Source organism: Hippopotamus amphibius, chromosome 6 (genome assembly GCF_030028045.1).
Source record: "Hippopotamus amphibius kiboko isolate mHipAmp2 chromosome 6, mHipAmp2.hap2, whole genome shotgun sequence".
Lineage (NCBI taxonomy): Eukaryota > Metazoa > Chordata > Mammalia > Artiodactyla > Hippopotamidae > Hippopotamus > Hippopotamus amphibius.
In genome coordinates this window covers 115,514,499-115,532,408 of record NC_080191.1, presented here as the reverse complement: position 1 = coordinate 115,532,408, position 17,910 = coordinate 115,514,499, and the positions used below count along the sequence as shown (strand labels likewise).

The window sequence follows — 17,910 nt, the reverse complement described above, 5'->3', positions numbered from 1 at the left end:
ATGCAGCACAAATAGGGGGCAGGGAGGGGGCAGTTCGGGAAACCCCTCAGGAGTCAGAACAGAAGAAAGGTGATGAACCGCCTGGGTGCCCTATCGAATGGGCCCAACCTGAGAGCCCAGGCACCCTGAGCAGTGCCAGACTGACCTTCATAGAGCAGCCCGTGAGGAGGAATCACTTTTCTCCTTAAGAAGGAAACCCCAAACCAAAAGATACCTGTAGTAAGACCACCCAGGAGAAGCATGATGCTTGGGGACCTCTGCCTGGTTTCTGCTGCCGCCACCACGGAGGCCCAGTTCCTCCTGCAATGCTGGGGGTGGGGGCAGGGCACGGGCCCTCCCTTCATAGCCAGGATTGTGGTGGAGACAGGCTTGGAACTTAGGGATAACACACGGGAAACAAGCACAGGGTGACACAATCCAGGATCACCTGAATTAGTTTCCTGCAGAGGCTCACACATTCCCACAGCAAGAGCCCCACTTTCCAAGGTTCTGGCTCCGGCCTGGGGATGCACTTCCTACCCAATAACTGACAATCATCCTTGTTGAGATCATGGCCCATCCCTACCCCACCTTGAGGAATGAGACCCAGCAGGTACCAATCTATGGTCTTCTCAGCACAATACAGCAACCCCAATGGAACGGCAGGAGTCGGGGTGAGGTTCCCCTGGTACCACCAAACAACCATACAAGTGGAAGTGGACCCACAACAGAGAACCCAATCACACACACACAAAAAAAGGACAGAAGATCTGAACATTCATTTCATCAAAGAATACGTATGAACAGCTAAGAAGCCCAGGACAAGCACAACATTATTAAAGAATGCAAATGAAAACCATGGGATGCCCTTATACACCCCCCAGGATGGTTACAATTAGAAAGAATGACAATAACAACTGCTGGTGAGGATGTGGGGCCACAGGGGCTCTCACAGGCTGCTGACGGGAATGCAAAGTGTTTGAAAAACAAACTGGCAGTCTCTCACAAAGACAAATTCACACTCATCTTATTATCCAGCCACTCCACTCTTAGGTATTTACCCAAGAGAAACAAAAACCTATTTTTCACTTTGTGTCTTTGCAAAGACACATACTCAAATACTCACAGTAGCTTTATTCATGAAAGCCAGAAACTAGAAACTAGAAGAAAATGACCATCAACTGTTGAGTGGATAAACCTAGTAGGTATATCTATGCCTGGAACACTACTCAGCAATAAAAAGGAAGGAACCACATTAAGAATCTGCCTGCCAGCGCAGGGGGCAAGGGTTCAAGCCCTGGTCCGGGAAGATCCCACATGCCACGGAGCAACTAAGCCCATGCACCACAACGACTGAGCCCACGTGCCACAACTACTGAAGCTCGCTTGCCTAGAAGACTCAACGCAGCCAATAAATTAAAAAATAATAAATAAATAAATAAATCTTTAAAAAAAAAAAAAGAGGAAGGAACCACAGATGTGGGATGACATGGATGAATCTGAAGTGTGTTGTGCTGAGTGAAAGAAGCCAAACAGAGAAAAACTACACACTCTGTGATTCCATTTGTATGAACTTCTAGAGGAGGCAAAACTGTAGAGCCAGAAATGAGATCCATGGTTGCCAAAGGCCAAAGGAAGAGGGACAGAGGCAGGAGGTGACAGTGAAGGGACACAGGGGCGATGAAAATGTTCTACATCATGTTTGTGATGGGGCTACATGCCCACATTCATTGGTCAAGTCTCATGGAATTGTACACTTAAACTTGGTGAATGTTACTGTATGGAAATTATACCTCAAGAAAGCTTATTTATTTAAAAAGCGGACCCGGGCTCAAGAAACTATTTTCATATCTGGGGAACTCAGGACTGACATTCACTAAGTATGGGCTGGCAAAGCCATTCTTGTTAAAATACTGAAATCCTTCCACACTTACTGGTAAATCACCACTGCCTGAGCCTTCTGTTACCCTCACGCCCCATGCCTTCACCGGCCCCCTGGACCACCCCAGGCCTCGACAACTAAAGGTTAATATCAGCCAGCAGGGGACCTCCTGGACCAGCTAACGTGGATCTCATTTCAACTGGCCGGTGCCACTCTCGGTAAAAGTTCTACAGAAAAACGGAAGACGCCAAGCTGTGCTCTAACCTAGCTGAGAGAGGGCTAATTTGCAGTCAGACTCATTTCATTTAGATCATACTTTCTGCACTGGGTTGCAAAGTGATTCTTGGAGGAAGGTGCAGAGTGAAAAATCTTAGATATTACAATGGTTTGTGGCCCCTCAAAGGGCCTCAGTACATAAAGAGATGTATAGTATATCCAGGTGTTAACATTTCACAGGGTAAGGTAGGGGCTGGTCAGGAAAAAGTGGCTACAAAGGCTCCTGGGGAGCAGGGATGGAGGGACCAATGAGAATAAGGTTGGAAAACACTGGCTGAGATGCAGAACAGAGAGAGCTGTGACACCACACCTGGTCCACGTGTGGAACTCCCACCTGACAGCTTTCCCTCTGCAATGGGTCCTCATCCTTGGCACAGTGAGGTGGCGTCATGAGCTGGAGGACGTGTGAAGGAGGGAGTAGCCACATGAGCCCCATGATCCTCCTTTACAGGACACCCCGTCATAGCAAAGCCAGTCACTCACTCTCCATCCTATGAAAGCCTTTAAGCCAACTCGACTCAGCAAACTGTCACTAGAACCCCAGCGGCCAGCACCCAGCGAAGCCCAGGCCATCAGGACGGCTACAACTAGGACTGCAAACGGAGGTCTACAGGGAGCCAAGTACAAATTCAAGGATTCATCCCTCTCTTTCCTCTGGACATCTTTGCTTCCAGAGCCCCTGACGGCAGAACCGCACGCAGCACATTGGTGGTTTTCTGCCAGCGTGAAATAATGAAGACAACCTCCAGGTGAGAAGAAATTAACTGCCATCGCTGAGGCCCCTGCTTTGTCAAGCTCAGCCGAGTTCCAGCCTCCTTGTGCAAGATTCGCTTTGTGCACTTATCCGTTATGACAATACTATAATTGTTCTTTCTGTCTTTTCCGGATATTTAATAACAACGTGAAGTGGGAGTCGCAAAGGTCAGACCGACTGTAGAACGAGCTTTGTTCTTATTGTCCTTTTCTGAATAGTGTCTTCCAATTGCCAGCTGTTCCCTGCCAGTGAGCCCTGGTGGTGGAGGTCTGGTGATGCTGCAAAGGTAGCACCACCGACTCGGGGTGGAATATTCTAATTTGCTAAGCAGTCTCTGTGCCACTGTCTAGCTGCATAAATACACACACAGCGCACACGTGCCCAGACACATGCATACACAGCAGGCTTCCCCTCACTCCTCCAGCGCGACCCACAGCTACAAGCCTACGAATGGAAAGAATATTGGCTGTCAAGACCAAAGAAACAAGGTGATGTACATATTTGGCATATTCATCTGGGCAGTGACACTCTCTGGTTAGGTGAGAAGTGAAATCTCCTAGGACCTCAGAAGAAGAGTCGCATATCTATGTTTTAAAAAATTCTTTAAGTTTATTCCTAAAGCTCACAATAGTTGGCAAATAGGAGTCACTCTTACCAGGATGCAGCACGTGAGCAGAGCAAGGACTAGGAAACAGCAGAGCCGGGAGCTCCCGTCCCACCTCGGGACGTTCGGGTGCCTGCCCCACCTTGCCGTTTCACCTCTCTGAGCCTCAGCTGCCAGATCTAGAAAATGCACCAAACCCACTGCTCATCCACTGCCCTCTCCTCCAACGCCGAGATCTGTGATTCTCTTCCTAAAAATATATAGCAGAGGGCAGTTTTCGGGAACCAATAGATGATGGGGAGCATTCCAAAAACAAGGGTCTTCTTAGAAGTCTGTATGCTCAGATAGGGTAAGGAGGAACTGCATTGTAATGCAGAACCTGTGTGATGTTGTCAGTCAGTGTGCCTTGTGTCTGGGCAGGGCTAGGTTTGGTTAAGTCAGGTACCATAAGAGAGGGTGATGTAGCCCCAGCAGTCTGTGTCAGAGAGCAGCTTTGTACCTAATCCTGAGGGTATGATAGTTGCTAAGGAACCATTGAGATGCAAATGAATTGGCAAATACTTAGCAGCAAGATATCAGAAAAGGGTGGGGAGGGGAGGCTTTGAACAAGTTAGTCAGGGGAGTGAAAGGAAAATTACTTTCTTCTGATTGGAAAAAGAAAACCACAGGTTTCATGCAGAGCTGCAACATTGTGCTACTGTGTTTTAAAAAAAAAAAGCTGTTCTTTTCCTGCTTGGCTAGGAGTAGAGGAAAGGTGGAGCCAAGAGCACGCAACTTGGAAGGGCAAATGGAGTCTTCTTCTGATGAACTATAAGCAGATTTTAGATGCCTCTCTCCCAAAAGAGAAAGAGACATCTAAGGTGTGAAGAAAGAAGTCTGCAAAGGACACTGAAGACCTGCCATCTTTATACAACTCTCAAAACCTAGACAAAAAGTACACAGAAAGCTGTCTAAATATTCTATTGACACAAAATGGAAATTCCTGGTGAGACTAAGCCATGATTGAGAACAGGGGGAAACATAAGGGGAAAGGAGCCATTTCATTGTACCTATGAGTTTGCATTTCTTTCATTCTTGCTCTCCACTGAGCATCCAATTTAAACGCAATGGTTAGATTAAGATGTTGTGGTACCCGTGTTGGAACCCAGAGAGTTACAGTGAGAAGCAGAGCCCCTCACTCATTGTTTTTTCATCTTGTCCCAAATAGGAACCCTCTTTTTTCTGAATCCAGTTGAGATACCCTAGTCTTAAAATCATTTTGCCTTCAGCCAAACACCCCTGCTGACTGTCTGTTCATCACTTTGAGTTTGATCATGATGCTTGGGTATATAGAAAATATCCTCATCAAGAAAGAAGCTGTTTGCCCAGCCATCTCTAGGTCTCCCTTCCTGGGTTTTCACTTTTCTATCACCTTCAGTTTCCCCAGCTTTTTCCACATCTTCAACCAGGACCATCACAGCTGCAGCCTCCTCCTTCTGCCCCAGAGTCCCTGTTCTTTCCTCTCCTGCACACTAGCTCTCTGTTGTGTTCCAGTGATGCAGGAAGGTGGAATGCATGTGGAAGATTGCTGCCCTGTCCAACACCCACTCCCACTTCTTCCAGTAACAGCACCCTGACATTTCTGTTGGGAGAGAGCCCTCCCCCTTCTCAGGCCTGGTGGTTCAGGTGGATCTGGGCTAACCTTCCTCGCTGCCGGCCCTGGGGATGGGTAGTCATGTGCTCCCAGCCTGGCTGATGAGTGCATTTCAACATGCTGGTGACAGCCTGGTTCATGAAGAGGCTTAGAACCCAAAGGAACCAAAGAGACAAAACTTCCAGGGCTTTTGCTGAGCCACTGGTAGTGAGAATTCACCTCTGCTGAAATTTCAAGAGGATGTGACTCTGAGCTGCCAGCGGCCACACAACCACCTGTGGGAGCCTCCTGGATGACTGAGCTGATTATTCTCCAATGCCCCTCCAGACCCATTCTCCACCTTTCTTTGCCCTCTTCTGAACCTCAGGAGACTGACTTCCATGGATCAGGCTTCCACGTCCACTGCCTTCCTGTGGAGTTCACCCAGCAGGAGGTGCTGGCAGGTGATGAGAAAGGGGAGGAGTAAGAGTTCAGAGAATATGATGCCCCTCCCCCGCCCCATGCATGGTTTGGGTAGCAGCTGCATTCCTCTATCTAGGTCTACAGCTCTTCTCCAGGAGCCCTCTCCCAATACAGCTCTTGCCAGGTCCTGATGGCCCCAGTCCCTCCCCGTGCCCCTTCTGGCCTCGGGGAGCTATGGCTTCGCACTATTGCCAGACCCGGGAACCATCCCACCCTTTTTGGTTCCCTTAATCCTGTTCATACCTCTGGAAAGACTCTCTTCACTAAACTCTTCTCCGTTAACCCTTTGAGAATGCCATCTGCCTTCTGCCATGAACTGTCTTGACACAGACACAAAGCTAAGGAATGAAGAAAGGGAGACTGAGTCCTGAGACAGGCTTGGTGCCCCAAATATAATCACAACCTAAGTCCCAAATGGTCCAGGAATAACAAGGGCCAGTAATCACTCCTAACCCTTTGCTTTCCTCCAGCTTGAGTTGTACATCTGTCTCTACAACCGAAGATATGGCTAATAAAATAGATAAAGCCCTTTGTGGAGAGCTCTGGAAGTCCACCTTCATGAGACAGAGGATAGGAATGACTATCAGTCTTGGTTTCTCAACCCTACCCACTCCCATCTCTATCTGACAAATTTCTACCCATTCTCCAAGGAGCTCCCCCCTGTGTCTTTGTCTCCCTCTTACACACACACACTCCTGCCTCAAATCCTTCCCACTGGAAGTATGACCCTCTCCTTTGGCTTCTCCTAGCAGCTGATGTGTAACTGTTATACCACAGCTAGCAGACTGCACCATACATCTTGTTATAGTTGTAGTTTGCATGGCTCTGTCTCCCCGAATAGTCTGTTAAGCAGTGAGCTCCTGGAAGGAAAGGTTGCGTCTTCTTGACTTTCATGTTTTCAGCTTCAAGTACAACTGTTCTCATATAGATGCTCAATAAATGTGTTCTGTGCGAGGATTCATGAGCCTGACGGCTCCCAAGCCAAGTGGTCCGTTCTGTCCCTCTGCCCACTCCCCATCTGCCTCTTGTAGAATTGGGGCTCTCACCTCTAGGAGTGTCTCAGCCCTCCCTGGACACCCTGGGATGGGGCTGTATCATCCCTCAAGGCAGCTTATCCCAGCTTGGTTCAGTTTGGCTGGAAAGAACTTCATAATCAAGCCAAAATCCATCTCCCATGCTGAGTAAAGCTAAGCCTGCTTGGCAGAACCACCCTTCATGTATTCACAGAGAGACGCCTTCCTTTCCCCACCCTCTCCCCTCATTTTCAGCTGCCCAAGCCTGCACCCATCACTCTCAATCACATCACCCTGTTTACTCCCTTTATAGTACCTTCCTGAAATCATGTTCTACAATATTTGTCTTCTTAATGACTGTCTGTCCTGCCGCTACGATGCTCCCAAGGGCTGAGCTCCCCTTCCATCACTCCCTGTTTTGTGCATCCTGCCTGGCACATAGTAGGAGGTTGACAAATATTTGTTAGATGCCAAATGAATGAGGTATCATTGCTCCTCCCCCTCCTAGCTTCCCCCTAAGTCCTTTCTAGTCTTCTCTAAACCATGTTACTTCTACTACTTCTCCCAGGATATTTTGGTTATCAATTGCTGCATAGCAGACCAATCTAAAACCTAGCAGTTTTAAACTATGACAAGATTTATTTTGCTCACAAATCTGTCATTTGGACAGGGCTCAGTGAGGAAAGCCTGTCTCTTCCCACTTAGAATCAGCAAGAGTGGCTGGAAAGATGGGGGCTGCAACCATCTGAAGACTCACTCACTCAAACGTCTGGCATTGGATGCGGGCAGTGGGCTGGGGTTTGAGCTGAGGCTGTGGCTGGGACATCTACACGTGCTCTCTCCAAGTCGCTTGGGCTTCCTCACAAAATGGTGGCTGGGTCACAAGGGCAAGTGTCCCTTGTGAGAGACAGCCAGCCAGAAGCTGCCGTATCTTCTCTGATCTCACCTCCAAAGTTATGCAAGATCACTTCTGCCCTAGTCTATCATCAGAATGAGTCAGAAGGCCAACCCACGCTTAAATGGAGAAGAACTAGGTTTCATATTTTGAGGAAAAGAGTATCAAAAAATGTGCAGATGTTTTAAATGATCACATAGGACATGATATCAGGTTTTTATGTGTTCTGTTATCTTTTCCTTCTTTGTGTTCATTAATATGACACACATTTATTGCCACCACCTATGGGCCACATGCTGGGGATACCATGACAATTCAGGTAGAGCCCCACCCTTCAGGGGCTCACAGAGCTGTGGAGTTTCCAGTGAAATAAGCACACAATTACAGACCAGTGTGAACTGTGCTCCCATAGAGGGAGGCAGAGGTAGCTATGGTAGGGACCAGCAGGCCACCTAATCCAGCCTGGGGCTGGGAGGAAGGCTTCCAGGAGGAGGCAGCCACTGTGGCAAATTCTAAAGAATAAGTTAGAGTTAGCCAAGAAAAGATCAGTGACAAAAACAACACAGGCAGAGCAAGCAGGTGCAGACCCAGAGGCATACAGCAGCAGAAGGCACAGTGGGGCCTCTGAACAGATGGGGGAAAAGAAAAGGGGATGCCCAGAGTGTGTGTACCTTTGCAACATGTGTGCATCTGTGCTTGTGTAGGGCAGGGGAAGGCGGAGCAGCAGGAGGTGCTGCTGGCAGGAGCAGAGGGCAGAAGGAGGACCCAGATTGCGAAGGGTCTCACATCAGTCCTGAAGGTGTTGGAAGAGATTCACACACATCCCAGCCGGGGCAAACCCAAATAGCACGGCGTGGTCTGACACCTGAAGTATGGTCTGACCAGGTCCCAACACAGGCCCCTGGGCACCCGCCCCCAACTTAGTGGATGTTCTGATACTAAGACCCTCTTCCTTGCCCTGAAGCTCTTACAGCCTGTGCTCCACCCCACCCCCAATGCATCCAGACCATGTGGATGCGCTGCCAAAGAGACTGAGAGCACCCCTGGATGCACTCCCTTCCCAGCCCTCCCCAGCGAGGTTCCTCCCTTCTCTCTCCCCCTTCCAAGCTCACCACCTAGCTCGAGCCTCAGCATCAATGAGAAAGCCAAGGGCAAAGGTCCCACCTTAATGTGCTGAAAAAATAGCAAGAGAAAAACAACAGAACAATTAACTGCAGGGCCCAGCTGCCTCTCACAGATAAGGCATTTTCTCTGCCGCCCCTGTCTATGAAGCTACCTGCTTTTATTCCCCGTCCTCCTGCTCAGTCCTGTCCACAGGCGCAGCCCCAGGGGGACCGGCACTGTCCAACGAGACTAGGATGCTGAGGAGTTTCTCTCCCTTCTCCTCCTATATGTCCTTCCACATTCAAACGTGATGCTAAGTCCCCGTGTGCTCCCCTGATGCTGTAGGTCTGCACCTGTCCAGACAGACAGGAGCTGCCAGAGCTCCAGGAGTAACACGGCCCCAGGCAGGGTGGGGTGCACAGGGCAGAAGCCAAGGTGGTCTCCAAAGGAGAACATGGGCAGCTGCCCCTCCCTCTGGAAGGCCGGCCCGTGGCGGGAGCTTCAGGAGACCCACAGCAGCCTGCTCCCCATACACACACCCCTGCCGCGAGCCGGGCCCAGACACCATCCTAGCAACACATCAAAGACAAGAGCCAGACGGACATGCAGCACAAAGAAAACCACTAATGACCACAGTGGGGGTCTGACTGGTGGGAGAACATGGGGAAGGCCATGTGCAAACAGGAAAAGGCCAACGGAGAAGGAAAAAGGTTTTCCTCTGGCTGGGGGCACACGTGGGGCAGTTTCAGAGAGCAAGAGGAGAGCCTGGCCACAGGGGCTCGGGCACAGAGACCCGGATACTGTCTGGTACCTTTGACAGTACCTGGCAGGGCAGTGAATAAACAGGTGGTGCTTAATAAGTGCTCCCTGCTTTCATTCGTAAGTAAGCAACGTTCAGTGGAAAAGGCACTGAACTGAGAGGCAGAGGCCTGAGGAGCTGTCCAACTTCAGTGTGTCAAAACTTTGGTTTGAACCTTAGCTCTTGTGCCAATAAATTAACCTCTCAAAACTTCAGCTTCCTCATGTGTAAAATGGGAGAGCAGATGCTTAGATATCAAGAGTATGGGATCATCGGCACATGGTAAGTTGGCAACAGAAGCTTAGTCTAGTCCTGGCTCTAGTGCTGCCAGGCTGGAAAGTCTCTTCCCTTCCCTGAAACTTGTCTCCAGTCCTGCTCCCGACACGCTGGAGCCCTGGGAACGAGCTGACGGAGCTGGAGTGGCTGCAGGATCAGTCCCAAGGACCTCAGAAGCTAGTGCTAGGCTACGGCCTGGGGGCCCTGCTCCCTCACGTGCCCCTCCCCTCCCGGCCACCTGCCTCTGCCCACTTCTCTGCTTATTAACACCTCCACGGGGGATGGAGAAGCAGAGCAAGGAGGTTACATTCAAATCAGTCATTTTGTCACTTGCTGCCCCGAAGAGGGAAGGGCGAGAGGAGAGACACAGGGCCTCAGGTGCAACCTGTGGGCAGAAATGAGTCCCTGTAATTCTTGGGAAATTTCCTATATGTTTCCACGTTGGCCCAGCTCTGCTACAGAGAACTCTGGGAACCTTCCATGAGGGGACAGAGTAGCCTCCTTCAGCAGCTGCATTGTGAGCTGGGGTTTCCCTGTCCTGGAGGAACACCTTTGCTGGGGGCAGAGTGGGAGACGGGGCCTTTCTCATCACCTGTTTCCCCTCTAGCAGATGAGCATCCTGCAGACCCCACTATGGGGGTCGTTATGGTGGAGTGAAGGGCCGCAGGTTTTCGGCTCCCATGTTGCCTGGGGAGTGAGGAAGGGGGTAAGATACTCTTACTAGGCTGTGGAAATGAAACCTGCTCTTTCACAAAGTTAGTGGCAAACGTAAAAGTCAGTTGCATCGAGAGGCACCCGGTAGATGATTCTACCTGGGACCAGTGGAGACCGTGGCCCCAGTGCTGGACCAGGTCAGCAGGGCTGAAGCAGGCCAACAAGAGGTCCCGGGAGCAAGGTCTCCTCGTGGAGGGCACCAGGCTAGGGTCCTTCTTAATGTCGGCCAAGCTCAGCCTCGCTCATCTCTGAGCTGCCTCTGCACACCCCCCCAGCCTATGAGGATCCACACCCCACCCATAACTAGTCAGGGGCTCACGATGTCCCAGACTGCACTTTACCTACAAATGTCACCCCCAAACCCCCCACTTCTACTACTGCTTCTACCCTGGGATTTGTCCCCACCCCAAGCCCCTGCTATCCTCTCCATCATAACGGCCCCTCCTTTAGTCTTTCAACAATGAGAAAACTGGGGCACAGGGAGGGAGAGAGCGAACTGTACATCTGGTTGCTTCCTGTGTCTTAGGTCAGATGGAAAGCAGTTATCCATTAGCAAAGAAAACCAAGTCTACCACCCTCCAGGCCTCCCTGCACAGTGTGTTCCCATCTCTCTAACCCCTGGAAGAGCGATCAACAAAAGCCAGTGAGGTGACTCAGACATCAGGCGTCAGGAGCCTTTGATGGAGCAGGTGGCCCTGACCTGGCCACTCAATGCCCACCCTCTGAGCACAAACACACCCCTGGGGGCCCCGACTGTCGCTGCAATTGAAATGGAATCCACGGAAGGGGCTGAGAAATTTCTCATGCAAAATTGTGCTTTTAAATATGGAATCTCTCCCACGGCGTTACTTTATTATTATAGTAATTTCCTCAGAAGGGCAGGCATCCAATGCTCTGTTTCTCCACCACCTTTGGAGACTTGAAAATCTGTTGGAAATATTCAGGTTGCTTAAGTGGCTAACACAGAAGAGGGAGACGTAAAGGGAGCTCTTCCAAGAAATGCAGACTCCTTGAATCCAAGTACAGGGATGTGCTCTAGACGATTGGCGGGGGGCGGGGGGGGGGGGGTGGGAAGGACAGGTAAGGGTCCTGTGTGCTCCCTTCACTGCCCCCATGATGCATAGGGTTCCCAGGCCCATCTCCTTTAGGGACCCTTGTCTGCAATCATTTCTTCCTTGGGAGAGCTGGCCAGGGCAGGAAGAGGAAAAAAAGATGCTTCCAGTCCTTCTATTAGATTCCTTACCAGAAGCCGCACCTTGGTGCAGGGGCAGATGACTTGTGCTGGAGCTGAAGTGTCAGGGTTATCCAAACATTTCACTCATCTCTTCTCCTGTGACCATGGAAACATGGAATCCCCAGTAATCAACGAAGTACCCAATGGCCAGTGGCTGAATCAGCACTAGAATTCTTCCCACCTATACATTCAGGCAGATCTGAACCTTTCTTCATGCAAAGCCTACAGAAGTGATGCAGTGAGGTGGAGTGTTTAAGAACACAGACCCCAGAACCCGACTGCTCGGGTTCCAGTGCAAGCCTCTTACTAGCTATGCAGCCTTATCAAATTACTGAACCACCTTGTATCTCAGTCTTCTCATCAGAAAAATGGGAGAAGAGGGTTGATAATAATACCTACTTGATAGGGTTGTCTGAAGATTAAGTGAATTAATTTATGTAAAGCACCTAGAACAACACCTGGCATTAAGTGTTAGCTATTAGCAGCAGTTCCCAAATATACCAGTGCCAGGCTACCTGCATCTGAATCACTGGGGCCCTTTATTAAAAATAAAGATGCCTAGGCCATTCAGCAAGTGCAAAGTGGAGCAAGACCTGCCCAGGATATGTGACTGCAGCCTACTTTAGAACCATTTCCCTGGGCAGAGTTTCCAGGAAGCACCTACAACAGGATCTTCTGGGAGGCCAGAATGCAGACTTTCAGGATCTATCCAGACCTGCTGAACTTTTACAGCAAGAGCCTAAGAGTCTATAGCAAATTGCCCAGGTACCATGAGGCTGCCTACAGCCTAGAAAATCCCTGCCTGAGATGATACTCCTCTCTGTTGGCTTCCAAAACTGCCTCCACCCTTTGCCCGTGCTGGAAACCTTACACTCCTGAACCTCAGGGTTTCTAAGAGCTCTTGAGGATTAGCTAAGATGACTGTTTTAGTTTAATAATACGAATGCATCCTTGACTTTAATAACATCTTTATTTTTAAACTAGTACAGGGATATCCTCATAATGTATGTTACCCGTCCAACTTCTAAGGCTGGAATGGGTGACATCACCAGCTACTGGCAGCTCTGCTCTGCCGACCCAGAAGGTTTGGGCCGGGACTGGGTCCGACCTCCTGTCTACCCTGCCAAGACTTTTCTCAAGCAGTAGCCCAGGGCTGCGTTACCTTACCTTGCCACCACTCCATTCGCTGGCTTGGGGGTCCCTCCACAAACACTGAGTAATGGCAACCGTTTCATAACGCACAGAAAATAAAATCAGCTAATGGATAGAATTCTCTCAAATTTACTTTTCTCGCCCAGACATTTCCTTTTTTTAAATCTTTGGCGCCTGCTACCGCTTGCCGGTTCACGCACGCTCACGGATACCCGAAACAGAGGCACACGGAGCAAACAAATACTAACAGAAAATGCAGAAACAGCCAATCGCCACCTGGCTTGGTGGCCTGTTGTAGGCACACAGGCTGAGGCTGGGAGTTTTCGCCGAACATGTGATGGGAAATTAACTGTGAATGGTGAGATTCAGTGCCCTTGCATTTCAAGGTGGGGTATCCCACAAAGGGGTGCAGTAACTCAGGGGTGTGTGTATTCATACATCGGCAATTCCTTCAGAGAACCCACCATTTGTTAAGCCCGACCACCAAGTCAAACATGTGCACGTGGGGTGGCAGGCCCAGGATTTCACTCTGAGCCACATCAAGGAGCAGTTCTCCTGGGAGTGCTCTGGTCATCAAGTGCGGAACACGGAGGCCACCTGCACATATATGGTCATTCATGGATGCTGGGGCTGGGGCTGGGAGGCTGCTCTGAGCTGTCAGTGATTCCAGAGCGCTGCCTCCCAGAAGGGCCAACGTGTTTAGCCCAGGAATACTCCACTCTGAGGGAGAAGTGTCTGCTGCCAGCCCAACACCTCAGAAGCACCTCAAGAGAAGCCCAGGTTTCCAGACGCCGACGTGAAGGGCACGGGCCAAAGGGCAGCTCAGGGAATGCAGCCCGCAGACACCAGCAGCCTGTTCTCAACAAGCTCTCAGACCCAGTGTGAAAAGACATGGGCTTGAAGAGGCAGTTGTTTTTCCAGAGACAGAGAAAAGAGGCCTGGTTCTGTGTCTAGAAGTCGGGAGTACTGACAGCATCCCTGCCTCCCAGCTCTCCTGCTCCTCTCTGAAAATAGACTGAAAAAGCCCAGGAGAGCCTTTGCCCCGCATGTCATCTCTCTCCCCACAGAGCAGAGCCTGGGCTGGAAGTGGGGAGGGGTGGGAGGAGGGAAGGGGTGGTCTCCTTCAGCGTGGGCCTCCCATTCCCCAGGTCAGCCAGCCTCTTCCTTTCTTCACCCAGGCAGGGGGTCTCCTAGGGCCCTGCCTACTTCTGGCTACGTGTCCCCACCTGGCCCACGGCGGCTGCTATCCCTTTGTGCCTGGCCTGGCCTGGGCTGAGGATCTGCCTGGTCTTGTGAGCTGCCTGCTCTGGGTGACAAGGACCCACCAGAATCCCACCAGAGACCCACGAGGGAGAGAAGACAGACAGACACATGAGTGGCAACACCAGCAAGGAGAGGTGCCCCCTGGCCAGGGCACTTTGAGAGGGATCTGCTATCTGTGTAAGCAGTGCATTGATCCACTTTTCTGATCATTATTCCTCACTCATCACAAACCGAATGACACTGGCCCCCGCCCAGCCAGGCAGGCGGGAAGGCGGCTCTGCGTGTGCGGAGGAGAAAATGAGCCTGCCTGCGCTCACGGAGGAGACCAAGGAGTGAATGGTGTGTACTATCCCTGTGCACTGAGCAGGGACGCTGGGGCTGCTTTAATATTCTGCTGAATGTGGCGTTTCTTTTAACCCTTACTGGAGAGAGAGATGCTCAGTCCAGAAAGCTGGGTTCTTCTGGCCAGGCTGACAGTAAAGTTTCCCGGCTGCGCAGAAAGAAGGGCCACAGCCCCCACACCGTGGGCCGCTCCAGACGACCGGGGCGACAGGACCGGTACACGCGGCTGGGTGCCGACCCTCGCTGGGGCCGCTCCAGCCCAGCAGACAGGGAGGGCCAGCCAAGAGGGGGTCTGGGGCGGAAGCCGCGCGCCGCCAGATGCCTGGTGAGTTTCCACACATTTGCTCTCCAAACAATCTCGCTCCAATGCAAGTGCCCTCCTTCAGCACTGGAGACCCTACGCCGAGACCAGGCTCCCAACGTGGGTCCCTATCTGCTCTCCGAGACCCAGCCGCTGACCCTCCAGGGGCGCGAAGAGCGGCAGGCAGGACGCACCGCCCCAGCGCTAGAAAGTCCAGTGTGGCCTCGCCCGCTGCAAATGCCCCCTCTCCCAGGTCGTCCTGACCGGTTTGGAAGCGTGCCTCGCCTGGCGTGTCCCAATTCAGCAGCTGCCGCGCTTGCCCCTCAATTGGTCAAACCCGAGCATCCCTTCCGCGGGGTGTGGATCGCGCTCCCCAAACGCCCCAGTCCCTGCACGTTCCCCAAAGCTACCCCCTCGGCACAAAGACCTAGAGGCCAGAAAGGGCAGCGGCAGGCGGAGGGCAGACAAAAAGCCACCTTCAGAAAAGCAAGAACGAGCTTTCTAGGCATTAATCGCCGCACCCCCGCGCCGCCACCAGAACGAACAAGGGATATGGTGGTCTTCACTACCAGGCCGGGGAATCTCAGCCCCGCCTCGGGGCCACAAAGCCCCAGCTTCGCTTCCAGAAGGGCAGCGGTTTCCGAAGGGGTCGGCGCTCTGAACCAAGGGGTTTGGGGGCGGGTGGAGGGGTCCCCTGGGCAACCAGCAGCAGCGGGGCGAGGACCCGGGCAGCCCAGCGGAGCGAGCTCCCAGCTCGGCAGGCGGCACGGGCGCCGGGGGCTGCGTGCGGAGTCCCTCCGTGGAGTTTCACCCGCGCCGGACACCCGAGCAGCGAGCGGAGCTGCGGCGCGCGTCTCCCCCAGAGTTGCTTTCACGCCGGCACTAAACTCCGAGGTAGGCCGGGCTGCGTTTCGGGAGGGGGCTGCGGCCGCCTCGCGGCTGCGAGGCATGGGGCGGGGGAAGGGGGCGGGAGGCAGGAGCGGGGCAGGGATTTCCCACAGGGATTCGCGGGCGCCGCCGAGCGCGGGGCTCCCTGCTGCGCCCGGCGCTGTGCCCGCGGAGCGCGCTTTCCCGGCCGCGGCGGCAGAGGCACAGCCAAGGCTGAAGTAGTACGGTGAGCGTCGCTGCGCGTCGGGTACCTTCTCGGGCCAGAAGGGATACGGGGCGAGTTTCAGCAGGACCGACCACCCACCCCATCCCCCCCGCGTTTTCAGGCTCAAGAGGCGAGAAAGGTGTCCACCTAGCCCCGACTGACCCGGGAAAGATGGAGCCCGCAAGCTCCCGGACCACCAACCTGTCCCCCGAGGGTCGGGCCGATGAACTCAGCCCCTTTCATTCGGCGACCACTCGCAGGGTACCGGGGCAGAGCTTCTCTGCCGAGCCGAGTCCTGGAGCCCGCGGACCCGGAGCGGAGCAAAAGGAGAGGCGGCGCGCGGCTGCCTAAGCGCATCCATGCCCGGGATAGGAAAGGGGCGTACACACGCCCGCACTCCAGGGGCCGCACGCTCCGAGGCGCCCCTTCTTCCCCAACGCCCAGCTCCGCTGGAGCTAAGGAGCCTGCACCGCAATGCAGCGGGCTCCGTGCTCTCCGAGCTGAGGCTGCGGGAGACCGGGGCTGCTAGGGAGCGCCCGGGAGTGGGAGCCAGGGGGCTCCGCGAACGAGCTGCGGGCGCCGAGAGCCAGCCGGGGGCGCGCGGGTGGGTGCCGCCCCGGCCCCGCGCTCGGCCGCGGCCGACGCTCCCCAACAACCTGGCCCTCGGGTCGCGGGATGCGGGCGACGCGAAGCGGCCAGAGAAGCCCCGGGGATACCGCCGCCAACTTGCCCCGCGGAGGGTACGTTACCTTCCATCGCGGCCACCGCGGATGCCAGGAGGAGCAGCAGCAGGCAGTCCAGGGCCATCGCCGGCCGGCGGCCCCCAGGCCGAGCCCGAGCCGAGGCGGCCGCGCGGGGAGGGCGCCGCGTCCCGGGGCGCCGCTGCGCTCCCCGCCGGTGGCTTCTCCGTATCCTTTCGCGCTCGGGCCGGGACCGGACTCCCCGGAGCGCGGCGTGGGCGTGGGCGGGAGTGTGCGCGCGTGGGGCGGTGCGGGCGCGCGTGGGTGTGGGTGTGCATGTGTGTGTGTGTGTTTATGGGAGAGGTGGGTGTGTGCGTGCGTGTGTGTGTGTGTGTGTGTGTGTGTGTGTGTGTGAGAGGGAGGGCGAGGGAGTGCGAGCCGGGGAGAGCGCGCGAGTGCCTGTGCGTCCTGGTGTCACATTGCGAGCTACAGCCGAGCCTACGAGAGGACGGAGCCGGCCAGACTGACGCGGGAGGGAGCGGGATCCCCCAGCATCCGCTCTCTCCCCACCCCTAACACCTCCTGTCCAATCAAGGAATCAAACCTGCAAAATTCCCCCGTCCAATCAGGCGCGAGCACCTCCTTACCCTGGCATTGTTAGTTTAAGAAAAACTTTTGCTTGCAAGGCTGTGCGGGAGGGCTCGGAAGGCGCTAGGAGGGGGCCGGGCTCCCCCTGGTGGTGCTCTCGGAGAACTGCACCGGCCGGCCCCAGCTCTCCATGTCCTGACGCGGGAGGCCAAGCCAAGGAGCCAGCGGAGGCCCTTCCCCATACGTCCACCAGGATTAGGTGAGCTTTAAATAATCAAATTTGTCTTCTTTGGTCTTCTCAGCGAGACTACTCTGACTACCCTATTTAGTGCAACCACCATGACACACCCTATCCCTCCTGTGCGTAGCACTTCACCTAACACGCTGCGCTTTTTACTCATCAGTTTTGTTCACTGTGGGTGTCTCCTTACTAGAAGGGCGTCTTCATTCTTGGGATTCGTGTGTGCTTTGTTCACCACGGAATGCACAGTGCCTAGAACAGTGCCTGGCCCAGTCGAAGGTGATGGCATATATCTGTCGACTGAATGATGAGGTTCAGAGAATGGGGGTGGGGGGCAGCCAGTCTCAGGGTTGCGGGGGGCCGGGGGGGGCGGGGGAGCGGCCCCGGGGCAGCCCCAGTGTGCAGGGCACTGGATGTGCTTCCTGTCCAGCTCCCTGCTGCTTTTGTCCCCTAGAAGTCTCTGACTGCCTTTAGTTTCCACTTCCCCTTGTGTTCTGTGAACATCCTCTGCGGGCCGCAAACCCAGAAGACAGGCCAGGCGGGAGGGACCGGTGGTCACACAGCCCCCTAGAGGGGAGGAATGCGATAGCGGCAGCAAGGGCTCGCTCTGCGAGGTAAAGGGCGG

At 53.6% G+C, this 17,910-nt stretch overlaps 1 protein-coding gene across 1 annotated transcript in view; it reads right to left on the bottom strand.

Annotated features, from left to right (window-relative positions):
- Positions 1-16,984, bottom strand: part of EPHB1 (EPH receptor B1) — a 429,883-nt gene extending 412,899 nt beyond the window's left edge. The window contains exon 1 of the mRNA XM_057738466.1: positions 16,526-16,984. Coding sequence (XP_057594449.1) covers positions 16,526-16,583 — 58 coding nt within the window. The 5' untranslated portion in view covers positions 16,584-16,984. The remainder of the gene's footprint in view (positions 1-16,525) is intronic.
- Between the last annotated feature and the right edge of the window lie 926 nt (positions 16,985-17,910).